Source organism: Lagopus muta, chromosome 18 (genome assembly GCF_023343835.1).
Source record: "Lagopus muta isolate bLagMut1 chromosome 18, bLagMut1 primary, whole genome shotgun sequence".
NCBI lineage: Eukaryota > Metazoa > Chordata > Aves > Galliformes > Phasianidae > Lagopus > Lagopus muta.
In genome coordinates this window covers 1,692,873-1,720,783 of record NC_064450.1, presented here as the reverse complement: position 1 = coordinate 1,720,783, position 27,911 = coordinate 1,692,873, and the positions used below count along the sequence as shown (strand labels likewise).

General features: G+C 47.5%; 1 protein-coding gene across 1 annotated transcript in view; it reads right to left on the bottom strand.

The window, feature by feature from the left end:
* PIRT (phosphoinositide interacting regulator of transient receptor potential channels) overlaps positions 1-26,325 on the bottom strand; it is a 55,542-nt gene extending 29,217 nt beyond the window's left edge. The window contains exon 1 of the mRNA XM_048965518.1: positions 26,164-26,325. Coding sequence (XP_048821475.1) covers positions 26,164-26,325 — 162 coding nt within the window. The remainder of the gene's footprint in view (positions 1-26,163) is intronic.
* Positions 26,326-27,911: the final 1,586 nt, after the last annotated feature.

Below are 27,911 nucleotides of genomic sequence, written 5' to 3'. Positions count from 1 at the left end.
GCCAGTCCTGTAGTGGAAGCTATAGAGAAGATGGAGCTTGGCTCTTGATAGATGTCCATTGTAAAAATATAAGAGGAAACACCAACAGCAAAGAGGAGTCATTAAATATAAGGAAAAGCAATTTTTTCAAAATTTCCAGGACATGCAGCCCTGGAGCAAGGTATGGTGAGGGCGTTATGTCCATCCTTCTGTACTTGAAACTTGACGTGATGAAGCATTGAGCAACCTGTTCTGATTTTGGAGGTATCCCTTGCCTCTGCAGGGCTTGGACTGAATGCCTCTAGCAGTCTATCATGATATGAATTATTCTATTAATTTGTGATTTTCAGGCTGTCCGGGAGAAACTGATCCCAGCAGGGGTGAATTTGCTCAGCCACTAATCGGAGAGAAACTGCTTTCTTGGTGTACTATTCTAGCTTTACACGCTTAATCTGCATCTTTGCTGCAGGAGATGGGAAAATAACTGATTCATTCATAGAGGAAATTCAATTAGGCAGCAGACCCAGCCTCATGAATATTTAAAGGGCTGGAGATGTGCTGTGAAGGGCATTGGTTGGCCAGCTGTGCAGAAAATCCCTGGTAAGTCTTTACTACAACTTTACAAGGCAAGGAGCAACTCAGCACAGGAATTAGACTTGATTTCCCCCAGGAAAGGAGGCAGAGCCTGTGACCTACTGTGGGCTGGAGTGGGAAGAGGAAGGGATCCCAGGCTGGGCCATAACCTCAGCATCACCATGGGTGTTAAAGCAGGACTTCCAGCAGGAAAACCTCTCTGATGTGGCCCTTGTGCTGTGTAGGTTTAGCGGTCAGGTGGGAGCCCACATTTGAAGACAGAGTGGAGGCTGAGCTCCCAAGAGGTTCCCATGAGCAGTTTTATTCAGTTACTTCGTCAAATATTACCACGCTGCTGGGCTGACTTACAGGTCAGAACGGTCTGTTGAATAACAGAAAGCAGCCAGTGAAGCATCACTTTGTGCCTCTAGGGCCTAGGCACTTGAGATACAGATAAAGAAGAGGGCTGTACCACAGTATTCAAATGATCTTTACAGTGGCTTTTTCTTTTCCCCTTCCCCACGCCATGTCCATAGCAATTTTTAGACCTTTCTCACTTGGAACTTCTGAGGAGGCCTGCTCAACAATCACTGTTGGTAATGCTTGTATGAGTTCTTGTTGCTGATGATATTGAGTTGGTTTTGTTCGTGATTGTCCTGAGGGAATTACCTGTCCTCATAGCTATGCCCACACTGCTCCATATCCATATGAGATGATGATATCATCTGCATGCTTTCTCTGAAAGGCTCCTGCAGATCAGAGGACAGGGCCAGTATACAGTGATTCTTTCACAGAGCATCTTCCCAACCTCCTGAATCAGAGTTCAAGGTTCATTCAACTGTCTGGACTTGTCCCAGGAGAGCTGCATCTCTTGCACAGATGAGCTTTGCTCTCTGTTAGGAAGTGAGGAAGCTCTTATCATTTTGGAAGAGCAGAATCCTCACCCCAGCAATCAGTATGAGATTTGGAGCTTAGCATGATGAAGTTCAAATTAGCTGTCATGTTCCTACCCAGAACTGCCATGGTGCATGAAGTCCTGCCTGCATTTCTCATACAGATTCGCTCATAGAGCTATCAGACAAGGTCTAGCATTTGAGATGAATCCCTTGGGATGGAAGATGTGGAATAATACCATCATTACTGCATATCTGATTTTGAAGTTAAAATCAAGCGCTCCAGTGCATTGGAGAATATCACTATACTGGCCTTCAAAGAACCATCTGCAGGGTTAATCCTTCTCCAGCTGAAATCTAGGATGAACAGACAAACATTGCCCTTAGCTGGAGCAGGGAATATCCAGGAAACGGACCTTGAAGAAATGAAATAAGTAAATGCAGCAGTTTTTCCTGGTGTGCAGCTGCTGTGGCAGTGAAAGACAGAGAAATATGAAGGACAGGCTTCTGTAACATATGAGCACTGTCAACAAAAGGAATGTCATGTCAGCCTTGGATGAACATACTCAAATCAACAATGGACATTGGATTGACTCAGCTGGTGTCAGGATGTCCTATTAGGAGATGGATTACTTCACTGGAAGAATTTCTCAATCCATTTGTATGAAGGATTCACTTCTAAATTCAGGAGGAAATTCAGAGAAGAATTGCTTTAAAATTTATAACCAAGCATCTGTATCTCTTTTGTTTCTCTGGTGAAGCAAGAGGCAGGAAGGTGAAATATTCCCAGAGCACGGCAGGACCTCACACCATTGCTCAGACCCTCCACACTCTGCAACCTCCCTACATCTGGGAACCATAATTCTGATCTCTTTCTATCCCTGGCACTTGCTCTGGTTGAGTCAATATAATGCAGGGCTAGATCATCATTCTGTTATCAGCTTGGCCTCCTGACAACTATGCCAAAATCATAGGCTTTGTAAACTGTAGGTACCTTTTCTCTAGGATAGCTTTCCTGTCCTGAAATATACCCTTGGAGCAGAAAAAGGTAATTTCTATGATCAGGCTAGGGGAGGAATATTGGGAATTTCCACCTACCTGAGACCCTCTGGGATTTCATATGTGCTCTTTCTTCTTCTCCAAGCCTGCAGGTCACCAAATTTGCTTTTCCAATCTTCCATCAGTATAAATCATCACTGATACACTAAAGGCAACTGACTGAGCTCATATGGCATTTAGTCACCTAAAGGAATGGCACCAGTGGCCTTTGATAGCTGGACTTGGAGTAGCCCTGAAGATGCCTGCAGCCACATTGCTGTATGTGTGCACAGTGAGCAAAGCCCTGGCAACATGTAGAGCTGCTGAAGCCTCATTCCTGCCTTACCTCTCCTACTACCTGCAACAGGATTCTCTGCCTGTGGTACTTTGATAACCTTAGAGCCTAGAGAATACCCAATAGCCATAAAACAGAGTGATGGCAGTCAGTAAGGTTTTCATCTGAAAAGAGCGAGACCTTGATTCATGTCCTTGTCAGAGTCTAGCTCTAGTCTCCTGTCATCCCTTTTCATGAGGATAATTAGTGGTTATTGGGTCAGAGGGAAGGTCCTCAATGTGCTGACTACAGCTTGAGAGTAATTGGGGAGGAGAGGCAGGGCACACCTGTGCTTTTGACCTTGCCCAGTGAATGCAGCATGTTTGAGTGGAACTACTCCAGGAGACCAGCCAACACTCTTGTTCCACTGAGCTTCTCTTCCAGCAGTAAATCCTATCCCATTCATTCACAGTCCCTTATTCATCAGCTCTTAAGTCAGCATAGCCTGGTGTGAGTTCAGCAGGCCCTTGCCTTCTGGACATATCCTGTTTTTCTGACATTTCACATGGCAAATGCCAGGCTGGACTGTCATGGCATTGGGGAATTTATGGTGGGAATCCAGTTCCAGCAAATGCTGAGCACTGTCCCCCGCCATTTCTACCTCTTTGATTTGATGCATTAGTCTAAATTCTGATTTGTTTGACCTCACAAGCCAAGTTTCCAGCTGCCTTCAAGATGATCTTTTCATTCAGCTCAGCCTTGCCTTGTAGGCTGCTCCATGGAGGCAGCAGGGGGGTGGCAGGGCTGTGCTAACCCACACATACAGGGGATGAGGTCCCTGCACATCCCTGCAGCTCCCATCGTGTTGCCTTTGCTTTGTGACTCCTGTCCTGCACCAGATACGTTCTGGGGTTCTGTTCCCATCTGACAGAAAGAAACTAGAGTTGACCTGTGGCAGATCAGAGCACAGAGTTTCATTGCTGTGAAGTTGTTATTTACCTGTCGTGGTGGAGAGACATCCGGGGTGTGCCAGAAGACATGCAAAAGGTATGGCATGGAGGTTGTATTGGCCATGGGCCCCTCTGCCTGGATTCTCTCGCTTATACCTTTCTTATCCAAAGGGGCTGTTGGTAGAGTGCAGAAAGCAAGTGCAGACAGCAGATACATAAGTAAGAAAATATAGTAACAACAAAGCCAGGAGCACTGATGGCAATTAATGTATGTTAGAAGATATGAACTGAAGATAACTGTCAAGCTGATGCACCTGGGAAAATCGGTGGCTGGCACAACAAAGGAATAACAAAGCACACATTTTGAAGTGTATCGTGAAATAAACCTGTTCTGAATTTGGGAAGAAGTGGGGTGAATAGTACATGAGGATGATGAACTATTTTCCAGTACCTTGACAATAAAAGATGATGTTAAACAGTATTTGTCATCGGTGAAATCAGCTCAGAAAACAGTGCTCGGGAGTCTTGAAAGAGGTGACTCCCTTGTCCAAGGGTATGAACTACCAACAGGCCTGGAAATGATAGGGACACCAGTAACGGTCAGAAGAACGCTAATGCCAAAACTGCAGCAGAGTAAATGCCTGTAGGCTTGAGAGATTGACCCCCATAGAAACACTATAAAAGCTGAGATGAGGTTCTGCCAAGAAAGGAAAGGAATGTATTTAATAGCAGTCAACAACCTTGAGGAAAGTAGGTCTCATCTAACTAACCTGATTTCTTCTTCTATTTTTTTTATATGATACACGAGTTTCATTGGTAATGATATCTACAGAGATGTGGTATAGATGTTTCATGCCACTGAGATGGAAAATCAGCTGCTCCCAGAATGAGAAGATCTGAAGCCAAGAGGGTGAGGTATCCAGCATCCTCTGAGGGATGATGTTGAGGAAGGAGTCTCTCCACAAGGAAATATTTTTCATGGGGGTTCCAAAGTAGACTGGATTTTTGTTGAAGGACTTTTTTTCAAGCTTTTTGAGTGAAGATATAGCTGTAAGAGTTAACAGGATGCACAAGGATGCAGAGCTCTGGTTCTCATTCCAGCTTGGCCACGTGATTTGTTAAAACACTGAACAAATAATTTCAATTTGTCGTGCTTAAGTTTTGCTGGCTGTACACCAGGAATATGCCTGAATAAGAAAGAGCAAGATTCATGTCCCTGTATTCCTGGCCTGGGATATGGTACGTAGGCTCATCCACTTTCATTCCTGGTGGCTGACAGTGCGTCCCAGTCCAACCCACAAGCAGCAGGGATGTTCAGCCCCCTTTTCCATGAACTAGGACTGCTGGGAAGTAGTGGCACACGTGGCTGCTCTACCAGGAATTGTTTAGTTTGTCCCGGAAAATCAGGACCCTGCCCTTGTCCTGAGAAACAACAGACAGCAGTGGCAGCCCTGTGATTTCCCAAGACTCCCTTAAAACAGAATTCAGATCATCCTTGGTCACCTTCCTTAGCTGCTGGTCTTCAGAAAAGACTCTCACACTAACATCTTGGATTTACATGAAGTGTATCCCATGTACCACTTTCTTTTCCTGTTCCTTTTGCTGAAGGCACTGAAGATGTCACTTACAGTAGTGCCCTGCTTTAGGATCTGGGCTAGGACTCCATTACATGGGAATGTGAGCTGACTTGTCAAGAAGCAAGTGGCTTTTCTGCGTGTCCTTTGACACTGTCACTCTCAAGAGGCTGTAGAAGTGACCTTTTATCATAGACTATTTTCTTCCCTAATTGTTCATGGCACACCATACCTCTGTATTTGCCATCGTTTATGTGATCTGACAGATTCATTACAAACGTATGATATTTTAGTAGGTTATCAGACCCAGTTCCAAGAATGCTGTCCCATAATCCAGTTATCACAGATATGCCAAACTGGACTCTACAAACCTCTCAAAGGTCTTCTTTCTAACCCAGATGTTAGACCATATTACCCTGGGCTTGATGCACAAGGCTTCAGTCCAACCTTTGTCAGAACATGTATTGTCACAACAACCCAGGGCTGTCTGCTGCCTGTCACTGCCAAGCACAGCATCAGCTGTCCCACAGCTATTACATGTACAGAGTGATACACTTAGCAGTCGTATTCCCTACTAACACTGCTTCTCATGATTTGGAACAGCAATACAGAACCATTCTGTCACTCATCTTGGTATAACCAACAACTTGATCTAACCACAAGAACTGAAGACTTTTGGAGCCTGTTTACCTGCTTAATATCACAATTTACAGTTACTTACGCCATCCTTTTCTAGCTTGTTTGTAAGCAATATCAAAACCTGTTTTGCATTTCCTTTGTAGTATTTGTCTCCTTCCCAAGATTTCAACTTCTCCTTTATCATGATAATATTTTCCTTCAGCTCTGCTTTCTCTTCATCTCCCTGTTTTCCTTCTTATTTTGAGAGGTTGCGTCCCTAGCAGTGTAATTTCTGTCTCAGAGACCTAGGGCAACATTCATCCAACAGATTTAGATGTCTTCAATGCAAATATTTACTTCTGAGCTAGTCCAGATTCCCTTTATAGTTGACAGAAGCTCCAGATATTTTAATGTACCTTCATCTCATCCTCCGGCAGGTGTCTGTGAGAGGGCAGATGAATCATGCTCCAGAAGTGTCTCTTCTCTCCTGGGGCTGTCAGGGGAGGTGAGGAAGACGAGCTAAGATGTTTTCTACAGCGAGGTGGCACGAGTCCTACTCTGTGCTCAAGACACACTTGCAGCCCTGAAACAAGTATTCTGCTTCCCAAAACAACTACGAAATTATCATCATTTACCTCCCAGTCAGCTCATAGACTCACACAATGATTTTCTTGTTGTCTTGTTGAATTTTAGAACTCTTAGCCCAGCTGGGCTTCCACATTGCTGGTTTTTGCACTTTCAGTTGCAGCAGAAAGCCTTACATCATTGGCAAAAGTTGAAATAAAACATAAAGGTTTAAATCTGTTCAACGCGATGATCTGATCACTGGATTGATGAAAGGTTCATGCATATAATTTTGTACTTTTATCCTTTGTACTTGTTCTGCTTTAGTTTTTTTCATTCCTCCAGCCTTTTGTAGAGCAATTGCTTTATTTTTTTTGCAGGTCCAAAAGCTGGCACAGTGTGTACTGCTTCTCTTGTTCTTTTTTTCCTAATTCTACAATACATACAGTCCTGCCTTCAGCTTCTCACAGGTTCCTCTAATTGTTTGTTAATATCCCGTCCTTGGGATACGCTCTTTCAGTTTTCCTCTGCACACTCCTCGTGTTTTGCGAACTCAAAACTGCAGCTTCATCGCCTTTCCCTTCCAAATTCCGCAGCACAATCTGACACTGTCTTTCAACCAGCAAACTCCATTTTGTTAAACTGCAGTGAGAATCTGCAGTGAGAAACTTGTCTGGAGTTCAATCCCATACCGATCCCCAGCTGTCCCAAAATCAGAACACCAGCAAACAGGGACTCACTGTAGAGTTTCCTCTTTACAATCTTTCTACTTATACAACACTTTTAGTTTTTTAGATTTATTTTTCCACTATTGTTCAATCTCCATGAAAAGACAAACTCTTATCTGATTACCTTCCAGTTACCCAACAAGCTCCAGGAGAGCATTAGCTGTACTTAGGCCCTCAGCTTCTCCACCATGCTCTTCTCTCACCATCCTTCCCTCTACTGCACTTCAGGATGAGCTTTTCTACTTTCATCTCCTTCCCAGACTACATTGAGGTCTGAGGTGCCAAGAAAACTGAGTAAAACTAGAGCATGAGGAATTTGTAAGGGAAGGAGAAACTCCTTGTGAATTGAGGATGCTCTGCCAGGACAAATCTTCATTGACATCAGGAGGTGGTGGAGTCACCAACCCTGGAATATTCAGATGTTGTGTTGAGGGACACAGTTTAGTAAGAACTGTTGCTGATAGGCAGACAGTTGGACTGGATGATCTTGAAGGCCTTTTCCAACCTTGGTGACCCTATGATTCTACGTTAGCACGCTTTGATATGGAACAGAGTGCCTACATATCATAGAGGGGCAGCAGCCTCTACACAGAAAAGAAAATCATTTAGCAATGAGAATTGCGGGTTGTTGTCTTCAAGAATTAAATCAGCAACACAGAACCTTTTATTTCCCCCTTAAATTCTGCTCACTAATGGCTAGAACATGTTAATAAAATTCCCATTCTGCAGTCTTATGTTTCTTACTGCTACCAAGAATGAAACATTTTCTTTATATATGTTTATTTAAGCAGCAATGCAGCTTAATGTCCATTTATCAGGATGCTTAATTTGTAGATTTTATCCACATTAAATAATGCATCTCTAATTAATCTTCTGCGTTAAGCTCACTTGAATAGAAATTGAAATTCAGTTCACCTCTTTCAAGTTAGTATTGTAGGATTGTCCTTGAATTAAGGGGATGCGTGCAAAATCCCGACTGAACTCAGTCTGTGTTTATAATGGATTTGCCAAACAATTGCTGTAATGTTTGTGGTGATGTGGTGAAACAGTTTAGCCTTACCGTGTTCTCCAGAACTTGAGAACTAGAAGTCATCCTCAGACTCCTACCTTATTTCGGAGAGAAACTACATTTCTTTCTTGGTAACCTTGTTATAAGCTTTGCCTGCTCTGAGCAACGTTCTGAAGACTCATAATTCAGCCTTCCCTGGGACATACTCCTTTCTGCTCTCACTGCGGAGTTGCTCCTGCTGACTCCTCAGGTCCCTGGCTGTAAGGACTTTTAAATCTGGTGGGTTTTTTTTCTTTTTTTTTTTTTTTTGTTTTTTTTTCCATGTAATTTTTCATCCAACATGCAAACAGAGCGGGGCTCATTCACCCAAATTCAGCACATGAAAAGGTAGAGAAAACGTGTAAAACTGTCCAGGCATTCCCTGTAGTCACGGGGGTGGGCAGACTCCTCTAGGGGTGGTGCGTCCCATCTTCCAGCAGGTATTTGGGGCAAGAAAGAGGACAAAGGTCTCCCAGAGCAGGCAAATGTGTCCTGCTGCTGCTCTGGGGCCGCAGGAACTTGGCACAAAGGACGTGCTGAAATGGAAAGGACTCAGCTCCACGTGACAGACCCTGCAAGAGTTCTGCTGTAGAAAGTGTCTCTGCTTGCAGGAGACAGGAGGAAATGAAGTACCTGGCTCAGAATTATTGAGCTCTGTAAGCAGACTTTCATTTGTGCGAAAATCCCAATGCTTTCGTCTAAACCCAGTCAAAAAGGTCTGTAGATTTTGTCTTAAGAGGATTTATTGCCTGGTAGCACCTCGCACCCTTCACTTTTTGCATTCGCTGAGATTTCAAAGGACAGAAATGTTTTGAAGGAGATACCACGTAATTCTGTTGGATAATTTTGGTGCTAATTAGATGTTAATGTCTTTCCCTCAGTGTGACAACCTATGTTATTTATGAAATGAGAAACCTCTTCAAAGAGGTTAATTTGGGAATATTTTGCAATGAAGATGAATGTTTGTATAATAAAATCAGTGTAGCTGTGTCCTGAGAGATACTTAATATACTGAGTTTACCAAGGTCACTTAATGCTGCGATTGCTTTCTAAAATAAAGAGCAACATAAGTGTAAGCATTAGTTATATTAATTGGGGAATTACTTAGTTATCTGACAGCACTTAAGCAATTTTCTTACCAAACTCAGAAAGACCAGAGCAACCTCTGCAACAATAATTAAGATGAGACAATGCCTCCTCTAACAATAATTTACAACTTAGACTTTCTGTAAGAATTAATTATGCTCACAGCCCTGCTGCACTGCTCAGTAGGTGGCTAGAGCAAGGACGGGGCACACAGACGGGGCCTGAGGCACTGCTTGGAGGTGGCAGCTGTGAGTGTGCAAGGAGGGGATGGGCTAGCTAAGGAGGCAGGGCAATCTCCATCCCTGACCGTTTTCCATATCCTTCTAGAGGTATCCACAGCTGACCTAAGGCTCAGCTACCTAAGGCTCAGGACCTAATGTGTCCTTCTTGATGCCTGTGCTGCTTGAAAGGGGATGCTGGACTGGAGAACCTCCAGCAGTCCCTGCACATCAACACTTCCATGTTTCTATAATCCTTACATAAGCATTGAAATCAACTATTTAACATTGGAACCTCCTTTCCATGCTTGAAAGCCTCACCGCAACCCTCAACACTTCTTGTAAACCAGTGGCAGTGTAGCCTGAAAATACAGGGCAAATCTTCACACTTTGAGAGATGGAGGAAAAGATTTCTTCTTTTCAACACCCAGCTGCACCAAGGCACAGGAGGATGAAGCTTGCACATCCCCACAGTGATGGAGGCAGGGGCAGAAACCAGGATTCCTGCCTTCCTTTGGAGATGAGACCCAGCCAGCAAAAGAAGCAGGATCCAGGAGGCCTTTTTTTCCAGCAGTGCCCTTTAACTTGTCTTTTGTTCACCAGATTTCACATCACAGTGAATTTATTGCTGTTCAACTGCTGTCCTATGAAATCACTACAAATACGTCCCATGTCAGACCTCTGCTTGAAAGTCTTGGTGGCTGTGAACTTTGGCTCTGCACCTTCCATCTTTATGTGTTTGTAAAGCCCCGCAGAGCTCCTAAGAAGGCAGGGAGCAGCCTGTATCCAAGGCAAGGCGAGTCCTTGCTGCGGGACAGCAGTGTCCCCTCCCAGGAGATGCTGGGTGAAGAGCATAATGGGGTAGGCATTCTAATGAGAATGTTCTCTAATAAGGAGGCAGTTTGTGGTGTCTGATAAGAACTCCTTTACAACGGAGCATAATCTACTGTAACACTTTATTATGCCTAATGCAATGGGAGTGTAAACAGGGCTGACGAGAATGAAAATCAATTGCATTCTCTTCTCAATAGCAATATCAGTTTGTCGGTAATTACTAGTTTGTTGTCTTCATTGTGAATCCAAACAATTCCAAGGTTGTTAATGCTCCGAGAGAGAAAATGAAATTACATATTCAATTTATTCTATGCAGAAACAAATTACCAAGAAGAAAAGAGGGGATTTATTTGCATTCTTACGGTGGAGTTGGTGACATCCTCTGAGATGGAGCTGCCTCCCTGCTGTGTCCCCAAGGAATCCGTGGTCCCTGCACTGGGCTCCTTTTTGGATGAGGGCACCAGGAGCTGTGCTGCTGCCAGACCTTTGGCAGCTGCTGTGCTGGACCCACAGCCCTTTCCCCTACTCTACAGGGAAGAGAGGACATCTGGAGGTCCCTCAATGTCTGTGTGAGCAAATTGGACTTTGCTGAAGTCATGGCATAATGTCCAGAGATGGGACAGAGATGGGACTTTGACCCTGCTGTGCTTTGTGATGCCCTGAGCAACCCAAACCCTTTTGCTACTCCATTGGTGCCATGCCTTCAGAAGAGCTGCCTGATTTTCCATGGGCATAAATTTGTGGGGACACAAGAACAAGGCACAGCATTTCTGCAAAAAAGTCTGTGAATTAGTTCGAGCTCTTTACTGCAGGAAATAGTATCTTTACTCAGTTAATTTTTACAATGCTTAAATTTATCTTCCTGCAAATCTGACTTAAATATTAATGATGTTTTGCATTTCTAGTGCCTTTCATCTGGTGATCTTAAATTTTCTGGAAGAAAAAGTGGTGGAGGGGGGAAATTTTTTACCATCTTACAGATGCTAAAATGAACAAATCATTAAAAGGATCTGCTTTCACTCAAAGACATGGAGGCTGCATTTCACCCTCTTGGTAGCAAGGTCCAGCCTCAGCGAGCTTGTCCTACGGTCTGATGAGCAATGCAGAACAGGACATCTCAGCTGAGGAGGGAACAGCTCTTTAATGGCACCTCCTATAATTAAATATGGATGTTATTTGAGCTGGGATGTAATTGAGTAAGACACCCAGAGAAAAAGTGTCTCTTCCAGAGAGAAGGTCATTTGTTTGGTGGCCAGGAGAAGAAAGTTGGTCTGTAACGAGGCTCAGAACAGCCTTGAACCTGCCAGCATACAGAGCAATGATGGAGAGGGATATGGGACATATCTTCCTCTGGGAAGGGGACAAGGTATTAATATGCCATACAGCTGGTGGAAGGAGCTGAACATTAGCATTCGTGGGGCAGAGGGACAGGGAGAATTGCTCTTAGAGGCAGTGCCAGGGAAGGAACCCATCCACCACCTACAAAGGGGATGGGAAGAAGGCGAGCCCAAGCTTTTGGGACATCTGGGTGGTCGTGGTTGCTTTCTGGCTTCTCTCAGGGTGCAATGACTTGATGTGGCTGATGCTCCTTGGACAAGAATGGAGCCTTGCCAGGTGCTCGCATTGATTCAGACAAGGGACCAGAGAGACTCCAGCAAGCAGCGCAGCCCTGAAATTCAAGTGGCTGCTAAAGCAGAGCAGCTGCAATGCATTGAGTTTGTTCCAGGCCCGGGGAAAATGACAAAAAGAGAACATTTGCCAGAAAAGAATGCAGAACTAAGTGGGGAAAATGCATTTTAATGAAATGCAAATATGTTTCCCAGCATCTATGAGGGAATTAAAAGCATAAATAAATAAATGAAAACTGGGAGCAAGCATTTGGCACCAGGCTTGAAAGTCTACTTAAAGGAACCCTCCCAGCCCGTGCTGCCTGGCACATCCCTGCCTCTCCTCCTGCCCTGCACCCCACAGGGCATCAGGGAAAGGAGCGACCGCTGCTGCTGCCTCTGCAGGCTGACAATCTGCTGCCAGCACTGCACCTCTGGGGACTCTTTCTCTTCCAGCTGTGCTTAGACAACTCCACTGTTTAACTTCACAGTCTCCGGACAGGAGGCCTGCTGTCCCCATTGCTGCTGTCCTCAGCAGTGCTGTCCCCATTGCTGTCCCCACCTTCTGCTCCACTTGCCCACGGCCAGGCTGCCTGGGGTGGGAGCATGGTGGGGACCAGTGGAAGGAATAATCCTGCCGTGCAGCCCAGCATAGCTCCTGTGCAGATGTTTTGCCTTTTCCTCCCTGATTCAGCACTGCTGCAAACCCTGCAAAGTGCCTACCTGGAACTCTGGGCCCAAATAACTTTGCAAGTGTTATTTTCCGGAGCAATATTATTCTCATTTAAGGCTACCTTGTGTGCATAGAAATCTCTCATAATGATTTCCCCATCAGCTGTTTCCTTTCAAGACCTTTTTCTCCTTCCTAGAAGTGCGTGACACGCTAAGGAAATTATGTAAAGCTCCTGCTCTCCGTGGCTATGAATAGTGGTTTCTATTCTGTGTTGGTTTATATTTGGGTTTTATAATCACACTCATATTTTAAGTTTAACCAAGGCAAAATTTCTCTAACAAGGGCAGCAAACAAAGAAAAGGAGTTTAAGCTGAGCAAACGAGCACAGAAGTGTATCCTTCACTTTCGTAATGCTTTCCTGCTACAAATTATTCCCCACGCGTTCCATTTAGGCAACGTATACAAATGATTTGTAGGAGTTATTCACCCTCGAAGCATAATAACACAGCAGGGCTGTGTCGCTCGTAGCTCCGTTCCTGCTCCTTTCAGAGCAGCCACGCGCTTTTGTGCGGAACTCTTTCCCATTTGTTCTTTATTAAAAAGAAAATTAGCATGAAACCCAGCTCTCCGCTTAATGGTCTCCAAAGCTGCTTAGCAAATACTTTTGTTAAACCAATACAAATCTCTGCTGTAATTCTGCTCTCCTAAACAGAAGAGGTGCACAGAGTAAATTTAAATGTTGACCGTGACTGGGGAGAAAACCAGGTAGCTGTGCTTGGAGCCCGTGTGTGATTAGTGTGACACGAGGCACGGCTCTGCGAGCTGATGGCAGCGGGTGGGAAGCAAGGGCTGAGACTGGAAACCAGCATCTTCCAGAGCATGGCCTTTCATTTGGCTTATGGGCATTTTCTCTGCGGGCAGCGGACCTTTTGCAGCGCTTGGGAAGGGATTTGGCAGGACTGTTGCAGAAATGATCATCCTCCAGCAAATCAGCTGGTGTACGGCTCAAGATCATTTGCAGATGCTGATAAGTCTGCGCTTCGAGTCAGTGGATTGTGTGCCACCAGAAAACAGTTCTACCTAAAGCCCGTGTTTCCTACCATCCAAAGCTTGTAAAGCTGGAAGGAAGTGTCTACTTCAAAATCTTTGCATGGCTTTTTTAACTGGGAATTTCATTTCTATAAGGAACAGGTCAGTGCAAGAACAAATTAATGGAAAACTAGGTGTTTCCCTCCTCCCCTCCTCCCCTTCTGTGATCAGAAAACATAAACTAAGAACTTTGTCTTTTTCTTGGCTAAAATTTGAAGCCAAACGTGATTTAGGTGTGCTTTTTTTCTGATGGTTTTGGTCAGAAAGAGACAACAGCTTGTCTCTTGTCTTCATGACAAGCGAAATTTTCACCTGGACTTTGGGATAACAGCCATTCTAACAGTACTTTCACAAGGATACATCTCTCAGGCCTTAATTCTGCATACTAAAGCTGACGGCAGACAAAGCCCTTCAGAGCAGCAAATCTGTCTCCCACTTGTTCACTTGGCTTTCCTGCTGTTGCATGGTCAGATAAATCGCTTTATAAGTCAGTGCCCAGTCACGTTGTCTGTCTCCCTGTTGCTTTGACACAAAATACAGAGTGGATCTTAGAAAACCAATCTTGGAAGATAAGATGTAGCTACTCCTCATTCCTCCTCCCTGATGTAAGCACAACCCCTGCCCTGAGATGGGACCTTGGAGGTCAAGTGCTGTCCCACACTGGTCTGCCCCTGCCATCCCTCAGACTCGAGATGCTGACCTTGCTTCTGCTGAGTGTCGAGGTGTGAAGTGTTAATAGATACAGGGATTAAACCCAAATGGATGTAGAGTGGGAATGTGGGAGCCCATGGGGGAACACCAAGGGCCAAGGTGAGAGCCAAGGGCTGATACAAGGGAAGATACTCAGGAACAACCTTTTCCTTGGTGATACACAGAACTCATGTCTATAGGCAAACAGAAAAGGAGAAAAAGCAACCAGTGGAGCCGGTCCAGAGCCATGGTGTGAATGAGAGACATGTCCCTTGAGGGACACACGAACCAATGTGTGCCTGGTGCATTGCCACCCACAAAATCACTGCTCTGCTCTATGAGAAAAGTGGTCTTCCTGATCCACAGCTCATCCCAGCTTCTTTTTTTTGACAGAAACCAGCCCTAGGGGTAGATTTTGACATGCAAGAAAGTTGGAATGAGCTTCCACATGAATATACAGCGGTGAGAGGCAGGGTGATCTTAGAGGTCTTTTCCAACCTTGGTGATTCTATGATTCTGTGAGGGAGACAAATGAAGAGTCAGAATCAGGTTATGTCCTGCCAGTACAAGAGGAAATGAGCAACCTCACCTGCTGCTAGCAGCCCTGCAGCTGTCCCTGTGCCCTGGGACCAGATGTGTTGGGGTCCAACATGTGGAAAAACAGTGGAGCAAGGGATCCCTGTTGTTCAAGAACCACAGAGAACATTTTGTCAGAAGGTATGTCATAACTCAGCAGAGAAAACAAACCAGCAGTTGCTGTAATGATGTCTTAATTACATGAGTGTCACCAATCCCCATCAAAGGTACCTAATCAGAGGAGAATGCTGAATACATGTTTTTAGATGCCTCATTATGTGGCTTGCATAGAGTTCAATGCACTTTAATGAACGGGTTTATTAGAAGAAGGCAGCACATGCTGCAGTCCCAAGTCTGCCTATGGCACTGAGCAAGAGATGGGGACAGCTGGACGCTGGGTAGCCCCAAACTGTGCAACATCTGTTATCCAGATCCTCATGTGGTGACCTCAGCTCAGCTAATGCAGATGTGACAGGAGCATGGAAGGAGACAGATGTGGGGACAGCAGACGGTAGATTGCTTCCTTTCCCTTTTGAACAGAAACTCTTCCAGGTGGTTCTTTCTGTATGAATACACATGGCACCTCAGGGGTGAAACCACCATGTCCCTCCGACAGCAGACAGGGGAGTTCCTAGCAATGGCTGCTATCAGAGAGTGAACAATATCAACACTGAACACATTTCTGCTCGTTATTTCCATGCTTTTTGTATTGCAGCAGATGGGTCTTCATTAAGGTAAATACAAGGTTTAGGACTGATTTGCTTTTTGTTAAAATCACTCTTCCAGCAACCCTGGATGTTTTATTGAGGTTTACAGGAAAATGACCAAGAAATGTAAAGGCCAAACTGAGATGTCTTCAACCAGACAGCAGGAATGTATTTTCTGTGCTTGAGAGGCCATGCAAGGAGAAAGCATATCCCAAGCAGCTCTGAGTTAGGTTATCTTGGCAATGAAGGTAAATCACAGCTGGATGGGTTACTCTTACGAGCCCATGAACCTCCCCAGAAATCCCATTCTCTAGGCTCATTCTCAGAATGAGTGAGTGACCACAGGACTCCAGGGTTTAGTTGGAGGCTGTGTGCTGAGGGTGCACAGCCAATGGCCAGGGGGTACAAGACTTTCTGGGAATTTCATCACAACCCAGAAAATATTCATGGAAAGTCCCAGCTAAGAAGGGCTGAGCAGAAGGAGGAGCTTCTGTCTGCCATGTGCAATATTCCTTAATTCTCCTGGACACTTTGAGATGGTTTGATGTCTCCTGACAGGAGGTGGCTATGCCAGGAGCAGCTGGAGACATAGCTGCAGGGACACCTGGAGGAACATGAGCAGCTCAGGATGAGGATGACACCCAAGTTCGGACATAAGTCTGTTTGGATCCTTCTGGTCCAGGCCAGATGGTTTAAAAATCCTTCCCTGGCACCTGACAGGAAATAATTCCAATACCAGGAAATCTCCTCATGAGTGGACAAGGAGTAGGGGAATGCCAGTGTGCCTCAGAGTGACAGTGAAGTGACAGCCACAGTCCTGCTAAGTCAACTTCTCCTGGAAACATGCTCAGCATTACCATTTAAAGGAGCAGAGGGTGAGCTGATGCACTGCACCGCGTAGTCAGTGCAAAGAAAGCTGAGATGGCAAGACAGCAAATATTCTCCTTGCATCCTGGAGAAAAAGATCAACCCATAAAGGCAACAAATGCTCCAGGCGTTCTCCCTCCAAAAGCCACCCATCCTCGCTCCCTGGACTGCAGAGCAGGGCAGCTCTTGTCCTTCAGCAAGAGATGGGGTTGGCTGCTCCCTGGAGGAGCGCATTTATGCAGCTGCTGTCACACTAATTGCAGATCAGCCCAGCCGTGTGGCCTCCTGGTGGGTTTTCAATCTCCTTACTGAGTCGCTGAAGGTTTTGTTTCCCTTCAGAATCGTCTGGCAGCCCTGTTATTTTGTGCTCTGTGTGTATCACTCCTTGTAAGCTGATACTGCTTCATGTTGAGTTAGAGGCTGATAAATTATCACATGTGGATGGCTGATTTGGAGCCTCTCTTTGTTTCCCTCTGCCCCATCTCCCCCTTGTTTTTTCCCCTTCTCTTATTTTAATGCCCCATCTTGCACCATTCCAGCTTTCCTTCCCAAAGCCCAGTTTTGTCTCTGGAAATACCTGCTGAGGTGAAAAGGAAAGGGAGTGCGTGAGGATGATTTACAGGTGACATACCACTCTGACGACAGAGAAAATGACAGAGCAGATGCTTCTCTATAATAAACCTTGTCCTGGAGTTGGGAAGTCCTCACGCTGAAGGACTTCTCAGGTCCCACTTGCACCACAAACATGTTCAAGCCCATTTCTTCTTTGCTCAGAAGCAAAGGCAGAAACCTTCTGCCCTGTCTGCCACGGTAGATGCAGATCTGCTTCTGCTCAGACGTGCAGTCAAGGGGAGCCAAACCCAAACAGAAATGCAGTCGGGCAATGAGTGGAAAATAAAGGAAATCGAAGACAGCAGAGGCTTCCTGTTTGCAGTTCTTGCTGTTTTCATCTCTATTCTCTGCACAGGACCAGAAGAGATAGGCTGTATCCCCTATGCATTCCATCTGCTTTCTCTTTATGCGAGCTTATGTGTGCACCTCTTCCTTTGTGCCACACTTCTGTCAGGGCATGATGGTAAAACCTCACAGACCATGAAAAACAATCATTTGAGATCACCTTATTAGACACTTACTGTCCATTCAGATCAGAGCTGTCTGCCATGTACCTGTGTGGCTTAGTAGGGAGCTCTTGGCCATCAACCAGCCTCATCTAAGGAGAATTCTTCCAGGTATCTTCTCATGGATTTAATAGATATTTTCATATTGCCTGATAAAACTTTTCCACCAAATGGATGGTGGAAGCAAGAAATTGTTATTCCTCTGGCTGCATTGCAAAGTCGAGATCTTATCAAGCTCAGCATCTGTTTGTACCTGTGGGGAATCTCCCTATTTTCTATCCCTGCTTCAGATTCAGCTTTTCGTCAACTCCAGTATTTAAATCTCCTAATCCTTTCCATACCGATGGGTCTTGAGTCATGTGTAAACTCAGACACTGCCCCCATGATTTAGCTGCTTCTTTACATTCTGTTTTTGTTCTTATTAACTGTCTCCATGTTTTATTGGCTCATTCAACCCCAACTCAGTAAGGAATAAAAGCCTTAGAACAGGGTGCTGCCTGAATCCTTCTGGATCTCATACTTTTGCCTGCTTTGTTTTGATCCCACTGCATGAATGGATCAAAAGGGAACAAGTTTAATCATGGAAGATGACAGCAACAACACTGAAAGCGCTGGGAATGTTACCTCAGAGTCTCAACCTCGTTCAGGAAGCTGTAAACATCCCTTTCAACTCCTAAAATAATGCAGGTGCCTGCCACCTCGCTGTCCTCTTTGATCTTCACCAGCAGCCGCAGCCCTGAGGGGTGGTGATGGCTGTGCCTCGGTGGAGCAGCAGAGGAGAGCACGAGGAAGATGGGAGCTGGTGTGAACTGCGGGCTGCCCTGACCCCTGCACTGCCATGAGCCACAGCTGCATGGCTGAGCATCGTCCCTGCACCCTCCGGGGACCTGGCAGGGCTAGCGGTGACTTCTGCTTGACCCCCTCCAAATACATTACATGGGGATAGAGGAGGCCCAGACCCCAGCTGCTTGCAGGCAGCAGTGCAAATATATGAGCTTGGAGCAGTCCACAGAAAGCCTTCAACAAGCCTCAAGCCTTTGCTCCCTGAAGCAAAACAGGCAGTGAATGAATTTTTACAAGCTCATAAACTACCACAGCAGCAGTGGAAGGTGCTGCCTGTAGTGAGAATGGATATTAACCATCGGCTGTTCAGCTACAGGTGGAAATCTCTTTCAGCTGTACCATGACAATGAAAGCCATCATCGATCAAAGGGGAAACTACCTCTGGGCATATGAAAGCTTGGGGGCCTCAGCCCTGCTACCCACCCTTGCAGATCCCAGCTGCAGTGTGTGAAGAGTGAGCAGGCAGCACTGCACATTTCTCTGGAGACAAACCTCTATTTTTTGCTAAAAGGGAACAATTCTCATCCCCGCCAAGCAGGATTCATCCGTGTCTGCCTCCAGGTGAGACATTTGTGAGCTCATTAGCAAAGCCCTGAGGTCTAGCTAATAAGTGCTGCTTGCTGTTCCAGCATGGGAAATCAGGCTGCCTCGCTAGGCAGATACTTTTATTAAATCAAGCTGTGACCTTCGGGACTCTTCAACAGACACCGGCTTCCACTCTCAGCTCGCAGCAGAAGTGGGCGTCTGCTAATTGCTGTCCCCTTGGGTCCTCACACCAAGGGTTATCATTTTTTCCTCCACTTAGGAGAAGTTAGAGGGGGGCTGAGCTGCAAAATCCATGCCCAGCATGCCGAACAAGAAAATGTCTTTGCTCACAGGTATTTCTGACAAAGCTATCAGCTTGCAGTAGTGTCAGTGATTGGAGTCATGCTCAGCAGGGGGGTCAGGGCATGCTCCAGCTCATGAGAGTCCTTGTCTTGGATGAAACCCTCCATGGCACGTGGGGCATGACTTTTCTTCTGATACGACATCAGTGGCTGAAGAAGAACTCAGCTGCTGCTTGAGTGTTGCACGCAGATGGGTCAAGTGGGTTTGTATGGGCTGGCATACAGAGAACAGGAGAGCACTGAGAGCAGATGCCCAGGGATCAGGGCAGGAAATGGGGTGTTCTGTGAGCCCCAGGGAGCGGAGCACTGAGGAGGGAAACACTGACATGATTAAGAGATGCACCTCTCTGAATCCATCCAGCGTCTGGATTTATTTTCTGGCTGGCTTGATTGAAAACGGTAACCCTTCACACCACAGCCCACTGCCAGCTTTGTCTTTTAGAGAGTTGCTGCTGATGCATCCTGGCTGCCGGGTGAGAGATGGTGTCACTTCCAATTGCTTCAGCCATTCACCAGCAAACGACATTAGGCACACGGTTGCTTTCCTCTAGGCATCCTACAATTCAGCAATAAAAGCCTGGCTTAGGCTGCAGAGACCCAGCTGTGCTCCTCCCCTTGCTGCTGAGCTTAGCAGGTCTCTTCGTGGCTCAGTTTCCCCACTACAGGCCATGAAGCCCCAGTGCTGCACATGGGCAGAGGCTTACTGTTCTGCAACTCTGCCAGGGAAAACCAGTGTTTCTCTTTCATGAAGTCTGGGTTCTCACGTTTTTTTTGTGGGAGGACTTCTTTTTCTTCATGAGAAGGCTTTTTACATTTTACACATCAAAGAAAGCTTCTTTTCCCCCCACATTTTGCCATTTTTTTCCCCTTTTTTTCTAATTTTCTGCAGAACATTGTCAGCATAGGGTGGCTGGCACATCTGGTCAGTTTCAAAGCTCCTTTGTCACTCTGCCACTACACAACAGCGAGGATTTGGAAAAGGAAAATGGGGGAAAAACAGGGAACGACTTCCCGCTGGCAGAGTAAATGGATGAGGAAGATACACATGATACAGATGATACAGAATGAAAAATAAACCTAACAACCCTGTTCATTTTACACAAGTTCCGTACTGAAAAAAATACAGCCTCAGGGATGGTGCTCTCCAGCTCATGAAGCTTCCTTTGCAGCTGGGTTCATCTGTACCTTTGGAAGAAGCAAAACTATTTATTTGAGAAAGCTTCTTGGCCTGATGCCTTGGTTTACAAATTGTGTCTGTATGTGGAAATGGCATCCTCTATAACAAGAAATAACTCCAACTGCATTGTCAGAGCTTTTCATGTTCTTTTTACTTACATTTCCTCTCTACCTATAACTTCCTGGAACGACTACTTTTGAGGCTGAAACCTTATTTCGAGGAAAAGAGGAAAAGAGTGCATTCATGAAACAAGCCCTGGATCCACAGATGTGGATGTAGTGGTCAGTGTACACCACTGCACACCAAGAAACCTCAGTCACATCAGTGAGACTTTCCTAATGCTGCATTTTTAATGCCTACCTTAAACCGTCACTTTCTCACTCACCAAATCACCATCATCATTTTTAAGGGCATCTGATTTGGTGCATAAGTGACCTTTAGAAAGGAGCCTGCAACATGCATTCCCCTCCAAGCTGATGAGTTTATTTCCAGTTCATGCCATACCCTAAGAGTCTTCTGGTGGAAAATGTCAACTCTAAAAAAGATAAAAATATTCATCTGTAGGTTGCAAAATGCATTGAGGAAAACCACGTTCAGCAACCTGCTGAAGACATTGTGCCTCTTTTGGCACTATGCTGACTTGCCAACTGTCTTTCCTTTTGTAATTGCATGCAGTACAGGCTTATTTATCTGCAGCAACAACCCCTCCTGGAAGGCAAAGCTTCTGATGAGCTCAGACCTGCTACAAAACCCCACTGGTGAGCCTCAACAGCCATTCCTTGCAGGAGCAGGCTTGTTTCTGGTCCATCCAGTGGCGCACCAACCCCATCCCAGCTCTTCCCTGCTGGCAGCTGGCTGGCATTGCTGGCGCTTTATGAAAGTCTTTCTAGGAGCTGCTGTCTGTAACAGTGGCTGCACCAGCTGCTTCCCCATTCTACTCCTGATTTACCAGGAGCTGTGTTTGGCAGCATCTGTCACTGCAAATATCCACTGCTGTAGTTAATGCTAAGTCTCTACAATTAGCTAGCGCTCCATAAATGCCCTCACAATGTGTTCATGGCCACTGGAAAAGGCTCGTTTCTGTTTTTTTGGCAGATCTTCCTTTCCCATTAAGTAACCAAAGCGCAGGTGGCACCATGTGGCAGGAGAGTGTTTAATAAAGGGCAAGGTCTGCAGTTCTGTGCATCCTGTGACTCATTTCATGTCTATTTACAATCTCACATTCAACTGGGTGCTTTACAGCACCTTCCCCAGGAGCAATCTTCATCACACTGATGCTTTTTTCATTGCTTCTCTTCTAGCATATTCCAGAACACAGAACACAGGCTTTTTTTTAGCATTCCCTTCAAGTCAGCAGCCCATCTTTGCTCTCAATCTCTTTTGTTTTTCCTGTTTTTGGCACCTAGCACATTTTTTATTGCCAGATGCACACTGAAGTTCCCCTCTGTTCAGTGCTCAATAGCAGAATGCACAGGACAGGCTGCTGGTGGACTGCTCTGCTCTCTTTATTCCTGCTTCTTAAGCAAATTCTCCCATCCCACAAAGTGTGGAGCTGAGAGATCCACCCAGCACTGCTTTTATGTGGGACAGCCCTTACCAGAGAGCCTGTCTCAGACAGGGACATTCTGCAGGGCAGAATGGTCTTCCTACAGTCAGAAACACAGAATCATAGAATGGCCTGTGTTGGAAGGGACCTCAAAAACCATCTAGTTCCAACCCTTGTGCCATGAGCATGGTTGCCCATCACTAGATCAGACGGCCCAGAAATCCATCAAGCCTGGCCTTGAACGCCTCCAGGGATGGGGCATCCACAACACACACTGCTTCTCTGGGCAGCCTGTTCCAGAGCCTCACCATATTCTGAGTAAAGAATTGCTTCCTAAGATCCAACCTAAACCTCCCTTCTTTCAGTTTATATCTATTTCCCTTTGTCCTATCACTATCTACCCATGTATCCCTCCTGAAAGTAAGCTCCTTTCAAGTACTGAAAGGTTGAAATAAGGTTTCCAGGAGTTTTCCCTTCTCCAAGGCAAACAATTCCAACTCCCTCAACCCTTCATCATAGGAGAGATGCTTCTGCCCTCTCAGCATCCCTATGGCCTCTCCTGGTCTCACTCCAACAGGTCAGCATCCTTCTTGTGCTGGGGGCTCCAGGCCTGGAGACAGTACTCCAGATGTGGCCTCACAAGGGCAGAGTAGAAAGGGACAATCACCTCCCTTTTCCTTACTAGCCACCTTTCTTTTGATGCAACCTGGCATACCACTGGCTTTCTGGGCTGCAAGAGCACACTGCTGGCTCGTGTCCAGCTTTTCATCCATCAGTACCCCAAGTCCTCAACAGGGCTGCTCTTTAAGGGTTAATCTCCCAGTTTGTACACATATCTAGCATTGTCCTGACACAAGTGCAACACTCTATGCTTGGTCTTATTGAACCTCATTAGGTACTTGTGGACCCACTTTTCAAGCATGTCCACATTCAGCTTCATGAAGTGTTCTTGGACTTGCTCTGCTCTTACACTGGGAGGGATTTTGCTCTCCTGATCCCCAACTGGAAGTTCAGGGATATAAGAGACTTGGGAAGCCTGACTGGCAGCAAAGACTAAGGCAAAGAACTCATTAAGCACCACAGCCTTCTCCACATCTGAGGAAGCCAGTTTCCTGTTTCCATTTATCGGAAGAGATGGAGGTCTTCATCCTACCAACACCACACTCCACTGAATGCAACAACTGCTGTGAGTGGGCATTTATCCTCCATGACACTGCTACCCCCAGGGCTTTTACAAGGAGTAAAAGAGAGAGCCTTAGGGATTCATCTGTCGCCACAGCGTCCTTCCAAGGGTGACAGGGTGCATGGATGATCCTCCCTGTGATTTGTCCTCTCATGTTTAGCTCAAGCCAGATGCCACCATCCAGCAAAATAACAAACACAACAACAAACAAACCTGTGATCTTGCTGTCATCTCAGGTTGCTTCTCCAGAGGAGCCCCATTTGCAGTAAAACATCCACCCAGCACCTAACGAATGGGCTGCAAGAAATGAGAGCTGTAACTCGGAAATGAGAGCACCTGCTTGACAGTAGCAGATCATGCTCCTTTTGCAATGGATTCTCTTATATTTTATTTTTAAATTAAAACAATGCTTAACCTTTATAAATTGTGATTTAGACTTATAAGAAAATAGACTCAGGAATAAGTAGCTTGCTCCAGCGTGAAATTGAATAAATCTGAGTTGAATCACAGAGTGTTACTTACAGAATAACAGTAAATGATGTGTGTGGTTTATTGTTAAACAAGAGCAGAGCTCTGGAAATGAGGTTAAAAGGAAAGCTGTCAAGGGTGTATTTTGCAGCTGTTTCCCAGGCAAAAAAAGAAAACGCTGTTAAAGAGGAATTAGGATGGGAGCATTTATCAGTTATTGTATGGAAACAAGTCCTAGCAAGGCAAAACCAGCAATACCAAGAAGGTGAGGAAAGCAAGGGGCACGGTCGAAGAATAAAAATTGAAGAATAAAAATAAACCAGCAGAGCCAGAAAAACTAGAGTAATTCCAGCTTCTTCCAGTATTTGCCAGGTTTATGATAGATAGGATGTGTCCATCTTTCCTGTTGCTGCAGGTCCCCATGGGGAGCATATTTTCTGAAGCACTGAGCACTGGACACAGTCTGACAGGGAAAACAAGAATGCATGGATGCTGAGTGGGGCTGAGAGCATGAACTGCCACTTGGAACTTGACATGGGGACAGCTGGCACAACGTGCCTTTGATTGCAGCCCCTATAGTGCAACTGGGCTGCTGAACCCACCCCTCACCCTGTCAGCTCTGTGCTGGGTGGGCACTGAGAAGAAGGTCTGCTATTCTCTCCAGCAGCCGACCTGCTGGTTCTTGGCAGTGCCTGGCCAATAATTGGCTCTGAGGTTTTTGAGAAGAATAGCATTTAGGTTCTGAGCAGATACAAGGATCTTCTAGTTTTCCAACATTATTTTACATTATTTCTCTCATCTGAGTAACAGCTGAATGTCAGCCCTGCCTGACTGGGCTGAAGGAAAACCCTTCTTTCACGGCAGAGTTTGGGATGCAATATAACTGCTGCAAACCAACAGCTAACATCTATGGGAAGCAGCACCCTACAGTTAGTGCCCTCAAGGTACAGGGATAAGCCACACAGAGAGACATGAATGCATCTCCTCATAACAAAGACCATGAACAGTCATAGCTCCCGGCAGGCGAGAGCGGTGTATCCCTGCAAACCGCATAGGCAGGGAGATGAGAAGACACGTGGGTAATCAAGGGATTGGAGGGGCAGGAAGGGACCTGAGGAAATCCCCCCCGTCCAGACCCCTGCTAAGGCCACCTCGTGAAACGCGGTATGCAGGAAAGCACGAGCAAGCAGCCTGCCGTGCAGTGTGCGGTGCTGCAGAAAGGAACCCAGGCGGAGGCACCGCCCCCACTTGGTGCTGCTTGTGAACCAGAAGGCTGGCTCAAAAAGAATCCAAGTATCAGAAAGTGTAAACCTGTGGAACGAAGGGATGCCATTCAGAGGGACCTCAACAGACTTGAAAGGCGAGCCCGGGAGAATCTAATGAGGTTCAAGGCAGCAAAGTGCCAGCTTTTGCACTAAGCGTATTTCCAGATGGAAAGGAACAGTCCTTGGGAGCAGCCCTGCAGAGAAAGACCTGGGGGTCTGGTGGAGGAAAAACTTAACGTGAGCCACATGTTAAGCACATGGTGTCCCAGGCTGCATCAGAAGAGGGGTGGCAGCAGGGACAAGGAGGTGATTGTGCCTCTCTACTGTGCCTTGTGAGGCCCCATCTGGAGTCCAGACCTGGAGTCCCCAGTACAAGAAAGACAGGGAGCTGTTGGAGAGGGTCCAGAGGAGAGCCACAAAGATGAAGAGGGTGTTGGAGCACCTCCCCTACGAGGACAGGCTGAGGGAGCTGGGCTTGTTCAGCATGGAGAAGAGAAGGCTGCGGGGTGACCTCATTGCAGCCTGCAGTACCTAAAGGGAGCCTATAGGAGGCCTATAGGAGGGAGACAGGAGGGGAGTCAACTCTTTGAAAGGGTAGATAACTGCAGGACAAAGGAAAATGGTTTTAAGTTGAGGGAGGGAAGATTTAGGCTGGATGTCAGGGGGAAGCTCTTCACAGAAAGAGTGGTGAGGAGCTGGAACAGCTGCCCAGAGAGGCTGTGGATGCCCCGTCCTTGGAGGTGTCCAAGGCCAGGCTGGATGGGGAACTGGGCAGCCTGGTCTCGTATGAAATGTGGAGGTTGGTGGCCCTGCGTGTGGCAGGGGGTTGGAGCTTGATGATCCTTGAGGCGCCTTCCAACCCAAGCCATTCAATGATTCTGTGATTCCAAACAATTTGCGAAGGAGAGATTCACGTGGAGACGTGCAGTTTTCATTTTCCCAGCTCTATCACCGCCACAAAGGGCAGTCGGTGAACGATGAGGGGTGATAACGATGCAGGCCCAGCCCGGTGCCCAAAGGCACGCAGCCCTGCGCTGTGAGCTCACCGGCCAAGGGGCTGTGACAGCAGCGGAGATGGCTGTGAGCTCACGGAGCCTCCCTGCAGAACCCGGGGCGCGGCAGAGCCCAGCATCACTCGTGCCCGGACTCCGGTCGAGCGCGGCAGCGAGACTCGGAGGCGCGAACGAGAGACTCGGTTTGGGCCGTGCTGCCGGGCTGCCGGCGGCAGTTCCCGGCGCTCAGCCCGCGCCATCGCCAGCGTTCCCCCGGCCCTGCCCGGCTCGGGCGGCCGGGGCCCCGCGGGGTGCGCTCGCGGCAGCGGAGGTAAGCGGTGCGGGGACGCGGCCCCGGGGCGGGCGGCGGGGAGCGGGGCCGGGGCTTCGTGCGGAGGGAGCGGGGCGTCGCCGCCGCCGCCGCCCGGGGACGGCGAGTGACCGCGGCCTCTTCTCTTTCGCAGCTCTGATGGCTCCGGCGCCGCCGAGGGGAGCGGCTTTCCCGGCTCGGCTCTCCCCGGCCCACCGCACGCTCGGGGCCATGGAGCTGCCCTCGGACCGGACCTGCCCCGTCTGTGGGCGGAACCGGGCCGAGGCGGCCTACGTGACGCCCTGCCGGCACCAGCTCTGCTTGGGCTGTGCGCTGCGCTGGGCGAAGCAGCATCGCACCTGTGCCGTGTGCAAGGAGAACATCGAGGCCGTCCGGTACGCGGTGCAGTCGGAGGAGGATTTCCTCGCGTGCCCCATCCCGCAGCCTGCAGGGCGCTCCGAGGACGAGCAGGAGGAGGAGCAGGGCTCTGCAGAGCCGCAGCTCGAGGCTCCTGAGCACAGCTTCCCAGCCGAGACCTGGGCGGACTTCTTCCGAGGAGATCCGGGGGACCTCGAACCGCTGCTCCGGTGGATCCAGCAGGAGCTCGAGGACATCATCGGAGAGGAGTGGTGGACAGTGGCTGCGGTGCGGGCTGATATCATGCACCTGCTGTGCCTGTTCGGGCTCAGCGAGGACACCCTGAGCCTGAACTTGGAGTCGTACCTGGAAGACCACACAGGTCGTGTGTTCGTGGCGGGGCTCATCGACACCGTTACGGCCCTGTATGGCCCAGAGCTCCGCCGGCAGCAGGACAACCAGGCTGCCCATGAAACAGGAGGGCAGGACGGCCCCGCGGCCACCCCCAGCCCCGCCACCTCCCCGCAGGAGCCTCCTGCCCCCAGCCCGAGCCGCTCCACCAGCCCTGCAAGCCCCGGCGCCGAGCGGCTCCCTGGCGTCCCTCACGGGGGGCCCGAGCCCCGACCCGCCGCCCCCGTGTCCCCGCAGGAGCCGCAGGAGCAGCCGGGGCAGGCGGTGGCAGCGGGCCCCTCTGCCCAGGGCACGGACCACCAGCCTGGGGGGCCCCGACGCCCCCCGAGGAGGAGGGCCAGCAGCTGCCCCCCGGATTTGCCCCCGTCCCCCAAGAGGCGGCGCTAGGCCGGCACCCACTGCGGTGCTGAGCACGGCTCGCGGCTTGGGAGGCCATCAGTGATCTTGGACTGCTTTTATAGACAATAAATTATTTCCAGAAAATGCAAATGTCTCCATGTTATTGATGGTGAAGTTGGGTTTGCTGTCCCTCCCCACGTCGATTTCTCCCTCTCCTGATGCTGGGGGAGGACACAGAATCTTAACTTCCATGTTCAGAAACCAGGAGAGAGTGCTCCTGTTTGCAGTTCACACTGAGGGGGGTGAATGGGATTAACGGCAACTTTTTGCTCATTCGCTGATACCAAACCCCAAACACCAACCTGCGTCTCCTACTGAAAAAAAAACTAAAATGAAAGAATCTCCGCAGTCACAGAAACGTAGGGGCAG